Source organism: Drosophila tropicalis, unplaced genomic scaffold (assembly GCF_018151085.1).
Source record: "Drosophila tropicalis isolate 14030-0801.00 unplaced genomic scaffold, ASM1815108v1 contig_878, whole genome shotgun sequence".
NCBI lineage: Eukaryota > Metazoa > Arthropoda > Insecta > Diptera > Drosophilidae > Drosophila > Drosophila tropicalis.
In genome coordinates this window covers 10,053,106-10,065,244 of record NW_027173374.1, presented here as the reverse complement: position 1 = coordinate 10,065,244, position 12,139 = coordinate 10,053,106, and the positions used below count along the sequence as shown (strand labels likewise).

The following is a 12,139-nucleotide window of genomic DNA, read 5'->3' as shown; positions in this document are numbered from 1 at the left end:
ATACAGAATACTCATTTTAAAGTTAATAATAAATAAATGACTTAAGGATATTCTCAAACGAAAAATTGGAAAAAAGTTTGTAGAAGAATTTCAGGCTATGAGCAAAATTTCCATTCGTTTATTCCTTTCGTTTTTTAACTACATTTACTGCTCTCTGAGGTGAGGTGAGGAATTTTTTAAACGCCTTTAGCTAAACTGAATTATTAAGCAATTATTCATATTTTAATGGCAAAACATTTTGCTGGTAGTTGAGCCAAGCCAAAACAAAAAAGGAAAAAAAACAGAGAAAAAGAATTGCCAAAGTTTTTAATTTGTTATGCATTTTTCTCGAATATATATATGTATTTTTATATTTTTCTTTCTTTCGTTTTATTTTCAACGTTTATTGTTCGCTTTTTCATTTTGCTAGCAGGCATTCATTACGGGAGCCATAACAATTTGACCGTGAGGCGTAAAAGAGTCGAAAGTGCAGGCGTTGAGCCAAGTTGCTACGACCTTCAAGTGGGCGGGGCATAAAAACTTTTCCTGGCCAACACGGTGCAAAAGCAACGCACAGTTTTAAATAATCTAACAAAGGGCAGAGAGGGAGAGTTATGCTTGGATCGTTCAGAAAAATGTGTGGCATGAAAAATGTTTAAATACAAAAAAATAAATGCCAACAATGCAAAAGTTGCTCACGAGTTAAACTTTATTATAATAGTTGGAGTGTTATATATTTACACAATTCCTTGGAATATATATTAAAGTGCATACCATTGGCGTTTCGACCTGGCATGCCATAAGAGCGTTTTAAAGAGAAAGAGAAAGTATATCAGTAAAAAAACTGCTGACTAAACTTATAAGTCGCAGATATCCTGGCCTTAATGCCGCGTTGAATACCAAATGATGAAGCTGTCGCTGCCGTTGCTGCTGCTGCTTCTGCTCTTAGTACTTAAAGCCAAAGCCAAGGCACGCAAATATATAAAAATAGAGAAATAGAGTGTGAGAGAGAGAGGGAGGGAAAAGGGAACGAGAAAAGCCACAGAATGAAAGAGAAAAAAACAAACCGCATTCGCCCAACTGAAAGATGGCAGCCAGAGTCAACAGAAAATCGATGCCAAAGTGTTGGCGGGTTAAGAGAAGCAAAAATAAAAACCAAAAACAAGAAGAAAAACACACACACACACACACAAGTTCAACACACCGGATAGGTACCTAGATACCAGCACCTAGGTGTCGCCTTGGGGGTCCTCTGACTAGTTAGTTCACTGTGCGTATACGTAGTGCGCAGCGCAGTTGAGTGCCTGCTAAATATTTTTAAGGATAACTTTGCCAAACTCACTTATGTGTTTGTGTGTCTGCTGTACCCAACTAAAAAATATGCAACCCAAAAACTTTGTCGCCTGCCGCCTGCTTATGTGTTTTTTCATCTTCTCCTGTTCTGTTTTTTATCCTCTTTGTTTGTTTTCCATTCTCTGCAGGATTAGCATTTATTATATCCACTCGCTCACTCTTTTTTTCTCGTCATTTTTGTTTTCTATAGTTATGCAGGCAGCTTTTTTGCTTCGTTTAAGCTTAAGCAACATTTTATCAGCAACTTCAATTTGACCAACATTCTCGTTTGTGCCTGGTGCGCTCTGGTCTTAAAGGATATCAAAACTGTTCACATATAATTCGACAAAAACTACCATGTAGACAAAACCTTGAAATGGAAAATGCCAAACGTTGTCCCACGCAATTTTGCCAACTACTTTGCATATTTTTACTATTTCTCTTTTTCGTTTGTCGCCCAAAAGGAGAGACAAAAAATAAAACAGCTACGTGACTTGGTGTTAAGAGGCCGGCCAGGCCAACACCAATTCCAACACCAAACATCAACTCAAATGCAAAAAGGAAAAGGCAAAAGCATAAATAAATTATCAACATAGATTACAAAAAGCGGAAACCAAAAGTGCAAAACAATTTTCTCAAGGCACAAATTGAACAAAATGTGCAAAATATATATTATTTGTAAACAGACTTGCACTCCATTTTTTTTTGTAAACTATTAAAGCTGTTTAAGCCAGGACTCGACAGAAAAGGAAAATCCTCTTTCCTCTAAAGAATAAACAATAGGTTTCAATTTTATTTGTTTAAGAATTTAGATTTAGTTCATACAGAAAAAAGGGAACTGATTTTGCCTCAGCAAAAATAGAAAACTATTCGACTCTCTACTACTGCCCTCTATATTATTATTACCTTTAAAAAGTGAAATTGAGATAGAAATTGGAAATATGAGCCTTTTGTTCAAAGATTTCATTATTAAATTGATGAATTTACAAATTTAAGCCCAATTATTTTTTAATCATTTAACTTTAATGTTGTTTGGACCAAAAGGTAGATTGAATTCCAGTTTTTGTAAAGAGATAAGCACTTTGCTGTTGTTATTGAACAATATAGACTACATGAACATATGGAAATAATTAAAGGTGGGCCGAGATCGCAAATGCTCTTCTTACATCCATGCAAACATCGTATTAAATTTCTCCCCCTTAGTTTTGCATTATCCTATATACACTTGTATATATTATTTGTCTGTTTATCTGCCCCGCATTGCAGCTGGCTGTGTTTTTTCTATGTGTACATATATATTTGTGTGTGTGTGTATATCTTTGTATATCCTGCAACATATGCGCTTTTCTAGCGGCACTCCTCTGCCTGCCTGACTGCCTGCCTAGCTGGCTTGTTGTCGTCATTTTTATGACATTTCCGATGAATACAAAATGCTTAATTAAATGCCGTTGAATGTCGTTCGACTCCCTGTCTCGTTGTCCTTCTGTCTGCTGTGTGTGTGTGGGGAAGAGGGGCTCACAAATTGTGGGGCTCTGAAATTCAGCCGGCGGCTGCTTGGCAACCAAAGGAACGGCTTTGGGTTTCCACATTGTTCTAGCTCTGTTCGGCATGTGATGACACGCATAATTTATTCAATTTTCATGTCTCTGTGTTTGTGTGTGCGTGTGTGTGTGTGTACATGTTGTGGAGAAAGTCGGTGAGGTTAAGAGGTGGGAAGTCTGCTGCCGTTTCGACATGCTCTACGCCGAGTTAAGGTTTTACGCGTCTCTAATGCTTAAATTACACATTCAAAGAGACGCACTCACACACACACACACACACATGTCTCACATTCAGTTGCCGCAGTCATGTGCGACATTTGGTTCTTAGGACTTTTTTTCTGCCTACGTTTTGTTTCCCAGTTGGGCAAATAATGATCCCCAGACACATTCCATGTCGGCTCGTTTTTTTGCGTTTTTGTTCCTTTCATTGTTGTTGCGTATTTACTGCAAAGATTATTTGCAATGCCTCGTTGCCATTGTTCTGAACGAAGGTGGCAGGAATGCTGAAAGCTAGAAGTGGGAGTGGGAAGACGAGACGAGGCATCTTCTACTCACTGTGTGGCCGCTTTGTCTACAACAAATCACTTTGTTGGCGCAACACTTTAATGTCAGGGATTAGGCATTAAGGTGAGATTTGCCAGTGTGCTCAGCGTGTGTGCTTTACTTTCCGGTTGCTATGACTTGGGCGACCCTTCTTTTCTTTTTTTATGTGTGTGTGCCATTTGCATTGTTAAAGTTATAGGTGAGTCCCATCTTTACCCCTCTCCCTCTGTGAGTGTGTGTGTGTGTGGTTTTGTGAGTTTATTTAAGTGCACGTTGTTGTGGGAAATGAGGTTTTCTATTTTATTTTTCTTTGCTTTTTGGCAAGTAACAAAATTGTATATACGTTTCTCTTTTTGTTAATGTTTTATTGAAACATTTGCCATATTTCCAAGTGCAGCCTGTTTTGAACTCGCATGCAACCAAACCACCTACTAACACACATATACAAATTGTGGTTCTCAACAAAAGTAGAAAACTACATTACAAATGTATTTTTGGAAAGGAAAAAGGTTGCTCGGCAACTATTGAAATCAAATTGTTAAGATCTTAATGCACAAAATCCTTAGTTTAGTTTTTATGTTTTACAAATTGTTAACTTTTGCCTAACGAAATTGACTACAAAGTGTACAAAATAATTAGCTTTCCACAGTGATGAGGACTTTAAAGAAAGAATTCTAATCAATTGTTGCGAGTAAAAAAAACAAATGGAATTTTTAAAAAACTTATTCCCACAGTTAGCTGAATTAAAGTGATTTCTAAATATATTCAGCTGTATTATGGAAAATTTAAACACATTTGTTTACTTTCCATTTTGAACTTCTTTAAAAACTCAGAAAGAGCTGAACTTAAAGTCAAACTAGTCTTAAGAAGAAAGACAAAATTGAATATTCATAGCTGCATTCATGAATATAATAATTGAGTACTAAATATTTATAAAATAGGCTATTTAGTTGATTATGTTTTAAATTTTTGCATAACATGCACATTTGATTCTCGATGACTGGGCAAAAAAGAAAAATAAGGCTAATTTGATATTCACTCTGGCCTCTTTGCATTTTCGAAAAGGGGCTTAAAATGCTATAATCAGTGTACTTTATGCTAAAATCAGTGTACTTTACTATAGTGTAATATTTTGCTCACTAAAATGTTTTACAATTTGGCGGGCGGATAGAGAAGGCCCAGGCGAAGGCGTGTGTCGCCCATCAACTGAAAATTGCAAACGCAAATTGTCGGCCGCCCTCCACAGACCCTCAGACCCTTGTCTATTTCGCGCCTGTAAATCGTAAATCAGGGCAGATTATTGCTTCAAAACCCATCCTCACAGTATGGCATGGGGTATGCATCATTCACTCCGCCCCCGACACGCACAACCATTTACATTTGTATCTTTGCCATCAGTTTTTTTCCCTTATGATGTCTGGCGTTTCTTCTTTTTTTCAATTTGAAGCAGCTTAAAGCAATCGCCTCAGTCTGCCGACTTGCCAGAACGCTAGCTTTATCAAAGGCCATTGTTCTTCATAAATATGCAAATTGTAGGCCTTCCTTCACTTCCATCAGCAAAATTCTTCTTGTCTGCCCCTGATTTGAGCCTTCAGTGGAGGCTGCTGCTGCTTTTGCTGGTTGCCCATCGTTTTGCAGTTGCTATAAATCGGATTTATTTAAACTGGCTTTAAGTTCCTTTTGCTGCTGCTACAAATCGCTTAGAAACTGGCAAATGAAAATATTTGATTATTTGTTGCCTCTGCCACAATAACATTTACGCACACGCAGACACATGTGAATATAGCAACCAGAGTTCCGTCAATGCTGCCCACATTGGGTTGCAGCTAACGATTTTGATTACTAAACATCATGATGCCGCACGTGATTGCAAGTGCCCCTTCTTGTTAGCCGCAAACAATGAAATTTATGCGGCAGAGCCAAGTGGCAACCCCAATAACCTCCTTGACTGTTGCTCGGTTTGCTTTTGCTTTTGCCTTGGTTTTGGTTTGGCTTTGGCCTTTCCTTTGTTGTGTTCCCCCATGTAGCACTGTGGCTGACAACCGCATCATTCATAAGCAAGTACAGTGGCACAAATTACCAAATAATTGGTGAATATCAGTTAACTAACACAAAACGTTCAACAACTATTAAGTTCTTTTAAATAATGATTTCCATCGAATCAATTATTTTAAAAAGTCCCTAGAGTCTATTCCTCATAACGTCACTTCATAAGACGTTAAATAACTAAATCCAAAATAAACCTTAAAGGTAATCATAATTATTTTTGCACAATTTCTTGACATGATCTTGATGAATCTTTGTGTCCCATGGTGCAGCATTTCGCTCCCTTTGGCTGCTTCTTGAGTGGCACTTACGCAACACCACGGCACGCTTAATTGAGCCCAATCTCTCCACCAAGAACCAGCAGCTCTGAGTTTCAGACTCCAAGCAATACACCTGCCAACCCCAAAGCGGTTATGTGTGTCTGTGTGTGTGTGTGTGTGTATTGGGTGGGTGGTGTATATTTGTGTGTGCTATCTGGCCCATCTAGCGACACTTTTGCTGCCATCTAATTAGACTTTGTGGCTGCATTAATTGCTTAGACGCTTGGACTTTATAACTTTTCGAGTGCTACCTGCCAGTTTTTATTGCCAAGACAGATAAAAGTCAAATTAGCGTGGCTTAATTTGCCAACCGCATACTTTATGCTTGACATTTTTGCCATTGTAGAATAAATGTGATATAATATGGCATCCTATGTACATATATATATATAATGTAGACAAATATATACATCTTCTGTGTGTGTGTGTGGTTATATACACATTTTGAATGTTTTTTGTTGGCTTTGCCTGTGAAGAATGTGGATGGAGAGTTTATGTAGGTACATGTATATACGATATATAAATAAATAAAATGCCCACAGGAATTTCATTAGAGTTTCTCTCTCTTCTACTCCCCTCAGTTTGGCTGGCGAACAAAAGCAGCTTTGCATGCATAATTCGGCCATATGAATTTTATATGCCATCGCACAAACAAACAAAGCAAAAATCAATCAAATTAAATTGAAAATGAAAATGAATATCATCTGCTCCATGGCTAAGTTGGGTTGCGATGCAGATGCAGATGGCAATGAAGCTGCAGTTATGTTGCCAATAACTTTTTTGTTTTCAATTTCTAGCCAAAAATTTCGAATGCCAGTTTTGAATTTCACAATTTAATTGTCGTTCAAAGTTTCCATTGCCGATAGCAGGAGCAGCCAGCTAACCTGTCAGATTTTGCCTTTCTCTTTCTGATTTTATTATCGAAAATATATTCTTGGTTTTATTGCAACAACTTCCCAGGAGTTTTTGGTCTAGGCCTAAATTTGTCAAATTGCACAATTGACAAAGGTAAAATGTCCTAAGGCATTTGGACCAACAAATTAATGCCAGTTATGCAAGAGATTTAGTTACAAATAGACAGAACCTTGTTCATATTTTTGATATATCAAATCAATAATGTCATTTGACACATGTTGGATTATTGATAATTATATTAAATTCAAATGCTCATAACGTGGCTAACTAATTCAATTTATTTAAAAGACAATAAAGAAATAACTGCAAATTGAATTTGAAAAATTTACTTACAAATAGTGGATTTAAAACATCAATTTTTACTAATTGTGAATAATATAAGATTGATTTTATAACTCATTGGGTAGAGAAAGGCTGCTTTAAAAATTTTAATAAGTTCTGTTGTGAAAATGCAATTAAAATTTGAAGTAATTAATAATTGAATGAAGTCAAACTTCTACTTGTGAAGTTTTTAGTTATTTTTACTGAATTAAAGTTTAATGTTTTAAATGAATTTCTCGTTTAATCTGGTTTTGGAAGTACATATATGTATGATAATAAACTAAATACTAAAACTTCTTTTATACTATAAATGTTTTTTTGTTTGTTTTTTTGGTAATCTCAAAGAGGTTTTTTTTTGATTTCTTGAACATTTTAAATGTTATACTTTTTTAAACTTGAATGAAATTAAAAGTTTCATAGACAATTGTTGTTCCGTTAGTTAAACTACATTGCAGTATTATCTACTCAGTGTAATTAACAATTATCCCATAAACAAACAAAATATAAGCAAATGCCATCAGAAACTCTCAAATGATATTAAAAAAAACTTTTTCAATTTTTGGTTTTTGTTGCTTGATTTTAATTATGAGCTTGTTTTTATGGTTCAGCAAATTTCAGAGAAAAGTAAATATCAAATTGCCTTGCAATTAAAGCAGAAAATTAAAAAACTGAGCAACTGACGGTAAAAAAAAAAAAAAAAAAAAAAAAAGAGCAGCCACAGAAAAAGAAGAAAACATCAGCCAGTAGTAGCAGTAAGGCCAAGAGAAGCAGGAAAAATCAGGAAAAACAGTAAAATGTGCATGAATTAGCGAAATTTACATGAAAATTTCATAAATATGTAAGCAAGGTGGACAGTTGAGGGTTCTTTGCGGTGTTGGTGTCGCTGTTGAACAAAGGGATGGTGCGGTGCTCTGGTGGGTAATGGGGCAGTTGGTATGAGGATTGGTCGGGGGGGAGGGTGTAGAAAAAGCGGGCAAAAAGCAAACAAAAATGCAGGGCTCTGTCCCAGGTATGGAGTAATCAAAGCAGAAATTACCTAATTAACATAATCCGCAGTGGCCAAATGAGGCGGCGGCTTCTGCTGCTGATGCTGCGGCTGTTCGTTTCGCACAAACGTTTCTTTTCCTCTTGAGAAGGAGGCGTGGCTGGACAGCGATAGACGAGGAATGTGGTAGACGTTGATTAGCTTTGCTTCTCTCGTGTTTTTACTTTCATTCGCTTTGAGATTCTCTCTGTTTTAATCCTCTGTGATAAGTTGTCCAGGTCTTTGCTTTGTTTTCACTGGCAAACTTGGCATCTCTGTTGATTAATATGCCAAACGTTTAAATTTCGTTTTTGTTTTGCTCTATATTCGTTTTGCTTTCTCGTTTTTAGTTTGTGGCAAATTTCACTTTGTAGAACACTGTTGAAATGTGGCTTTAACTAAGGGGATAGGAATAGGAGGCTCTTATTTAAGTTGCCGCCACTGTTTTGTGTGTGTGTGTATGTTGAGTATGCAGGAAATGAATAGATTTCAAAAGGCAAAAGAGCGCGTGTGGCCGTGGCTTTTATATGGAATCACAGACAGTTAAACAGACATTCACCCACGCACCTAAACACTCATGGTCATGGTTCAGACCTTGGCGGAAATGAGCACGCAGCTCGCAACTTGCTTAAAATATATTTTTTGTATGTATGTAAGGGGCAAAAAAACGTGCAGCGCACAAATGTATGCTATAATAACATGATTTAACGAAAGTAGTGAGGCCAGCTCTGTTAGGAGCCCACATTTGAAGCATCTCTCCATTGCCATCTAAACCATAACCATTTCCATTCTGACGCCTTGATGTCTGCCAAAAAAAAAAAAAAGCAAGAGACGTTTGACGTCTTGCCTCCTAGCCATGCCAGCTAGCAGGCCACAGACAACAATAGTGTCGCTCGCACAAAAACACACACACACTCACAGACTGACAGACAGACAGAGTAAACACACTTATTCACAGGCTAGATTTTGGTGCTACCTTTAAGTAATATTAGTTTGATTGACGCTATTTTGGGTCCTAATTCGTTGGTTTGCCTTTTCACACGGCACTTGGCACTTGTCACTTGGTAGTAGTAGTTCACTTGATATTAACTTGCTTTAGCATTTATCAGTTTTCTGGCTCGCGTATGTCGACATTGACGTTGGTGAATTCGGCACTAAACTGAAGTTCATGTGTAGCTAGGACTAGCTTTTATGTCAACTTGAACTGCTGTTATCGTCCTGTTCGAACTCGAATTGCGAATACCAACAGCGCTTGCGCCAGCTCTCTTTCTCTCTGTACGAAACTCACTTGCTCCCGCTTCTCTTTTGGCTTGTTGAAGTCCTGCGGCGTTACGCTCTTTGTGTTGATTGCTGGTGGCGTTTGTTATTATTTTGTTTATGTCGCTGCCTTGTCCTTCTGTATGTGTGTGTGTGTTTTTGTCATCACCTGTTTGCATTTGGGAGTCCTTGAAATGGAGGGTATGTAGCCACATCACAGGATTAGGGCTTGTCGAAGTCAATGGCCAAGTTGCTGCTGAGTTACTGGCGGCTAGCTTCCTTTGCCTTGGCTGACATTGTAAAATATTTATATATACATATATATCTCCATTGTCATCTTTGTTCGTGTGAAACTTCAAATTAATTTCTAACGAAAAATATAACAAACTTGTAAAGATATAGCCGAACGGGGGCAGTTGGAAATGGGCGGGGACTGCTGATGTTTTTTGGCATGAGACATTGTCTGCTGCCAACCGCAAGCCAAACAAGAGGCACGTTCTCGTTAGCATGGAAAGGTCAGGAGGCGTACTGCATAGAAAGGGCCCAGCAGCAACAGCAGGTGCAGGTGGCTTTGCGTGTGTGTGCAACGCGCAAAAGTCATTAAGTGTGGCCAGGGCAAGTGCAAGGCTCAGACAAAGCTAAACAACAAGGCCAGCAACAACAATATTGCTTGTAATTTTAATTGAGGTAGCATCGACTCTTGGATATCCTGTTTAGTCTAGAAAACTATAGAATCTTTGATAAAATGCCAACAAAGGAACCTCCTTGAAGACCATTTCAACAAAGATCTTTTTATATTCATAACCTTTTATTCGAGCATACCCAACTCTAGTTTAGTCTTTTGTGTGAAAGCACTTCAGCCGTGCCGTAACGAGGTTCATGTTTAATGGTCATACAGGTTCTGTCGGGTGTCGGGCTAACAAATGCATCTACAAAGGCTCGCCCAAAAAAGACATGCACTAATATCGCTGCAGTCCTGTTCATGTTGCATGTTTTTCGTGTCCTTCGTGTCCTCCATATCCTCTGTGTCGTCCGTGTCCTCTGAGCTTGGTGTTTTTGGGCATACAGCTTGAACCTGACACAGAAAATTGTATTTTAATGATGGAGCCGAATAGCGTCACAACCAGCCATGGCATGAACAAGAATGAGGAAAAAGGATTCTGAAGACTCCCACCCTGTAAACTACCAGCCTCCGCCTGCATATCCCCATCTACCCTCCACCAATTCAAGACGTTAATAAAGCGATGCACATTCCACTGGGCTTTGTGTAAGGTAAGGTCACCTGCAAAATGGAGTTGTTTCAGCCAGTTTGAAGCTCTGGTTCTCTGTGATTTTCTGGCTCTCTGTTCCGGCCAGGTTGACATTTTCTTTTTGTTTTGCTTTCATTTTTTTTTTGTGGGACTATGTTCTGCCTGCAGCAGGTGCATCACAGTAGAAGTGGCAATGGCTACAAACGAATCCTTTTAGTCACCTTTCTGGCTGGCTGTGTCAGTTGGCATGCATATTGCATTCCATTTGGAGAACTGGCGCTGCTTCATTTCATTCAAGTGCTCGTTCCACTAGCTATGCATGCATTTGAATCATACATGTGTCTGTATTTTGTGTGAGTGTGTGGGTGTGGGCATTGTCTGGGGGCAGCAGCTTAAGTGCACTTCCATACAGTCATAATTATTGTTAATGGCCATTTGTGAGCACTACAAATGACCACTTGCTTGTGTGAGCTCTATGAATGTCTTATCAAATGAATTAGAACTGAATTAATTTCTGTTGTTTGTTCCAATAAATGATGCAAATACAAATACATTTATGTGTGTGTTTATAATTATGTGTATGTATAATTATAAATTATATATATATATAATTTGTTATATTCTTAATAACAAAATAATTCCGAATTTGAAGTTACTAATAACTAAGTAAATAGCAAAGGTCGAGCTCAATCGGTAGTCGGCTATTTAATTGTTGCATCTTCTTTTCATTTATAAGAGTTTTCTACTCACTGAAAGATGAGTCTTTTGTATACCATTTTATAGTACTACACTGCGTATACTTGATTCGAAATAGATCTCAACAGTGAGCTTACGTGTATATGTCTTTGATTCTCGGAAAATTTCAAATGTTTAGCCTAATCTTTGCAAAGTTTCTTTTAATTTACTTATAGACGAAATTCACATAATATTTATAGCAGAAATCAGTTTGTGGCATCAACTGCCAGATAGTGCCTATTTGAACAAATATTTTCTCTCTTTTATTACAGTTGAGCCGCAAGAGCAAGAGGAGAATGAAGCAGAGAACGAGGATGATGATGATGATGATGAGATGGAAAATGAGGAATTTGGCGAAACGCAGGGTGAGTAATGAAATGAATCCGTGAATCTGAAAATATGAAAATGATTTTGCCCAAAAATATTCGACAACTAATGGCATTTGCATGTCTTCCCGTTTTCCCTTCTTATTTCTTTTGACACAGATAATGGAATGACCGAAAAAACGTTCAAATTTGATGATTTCGCTCGCAGGTAAATTAGCCAATGATATAGACGCTCTCTATGTAATGAATTACAGAATGAGATGGTGGAATGCCAGCAGGATGAGATGGAGAAAACGAGAAAAAAAAAGGACAGTGCTTAGATTTTATTGCTGTTATTTGAAAAGTTCTTGTGGTCTGTCATTTGGTCGGTCTGTCGTTTTCTATCGTTGTTTTTCAGACGTCATGATGGCCGTGTTGAAAATTCTAATTGTATTTTTAATTGAAAGGCAAACGAAACTGAACTTGAGCGTTCGTTGCCTTGTGGCTACTAATTAAGGATTAGCGTCAGAAATTACTTGTGCCAAAAGTTTTATGGCCGCAAAACTCGAAA

The 12,139-nt window shown here is 37.7% G+C and overlaps 2 protein-coding genes across 3 annotated transcripts in view; one reads left to right on the top strand and one right to left on the bottom strand.

Annotated features, from left to right (window-relative positions):
* 2mit overlaps positions 1–12,139 on the bottom strand; it is a 66,859-nt gene that overhangs the window by 16,616 nt on the left and 38,104 nt on the right. Inside the window, exons 1-2 of one of the 2 annotated variants that reach the window (XM_068301547.1) lie at positions 8,998–9,157; positions 8,034–8,419 (exon numbers count right to left, since the gene is read on the bottom strand). The exons of the other annotated variant lie outside the window; for it this stretch is intronic. The gene's annotated coding sequence lies outside the window, so the exon portion shown is untranslated. Of the gene's footprint in view, positions 1–8,033; positions 8,420–8,997; positions 9,158–12,139 lie in introns of those variants that run through there. 2 annotated transcript variants of the gene reach the window in all.
* Positions 1–12,139, top strand: part of timeout (circadian regulator timeout) — a 65,415-nt gene that overhangs the window by 48,507 nt on the left and 4,769 nt on the right. The window contains exons 12-13 of the mRNA XM_068301545.1: positions 11,536–11,628; positions 11,749–11,797. Of these exons, the coding sequence (XP_068157646.1) occupies positions 11,536–11,628; positions 11,749–11,797 (142 nt within the window). The remainder of the gene's footprint in view (positions 1–11,535; positions 11,629–11,748; positions 11,798–12,139) is intronic.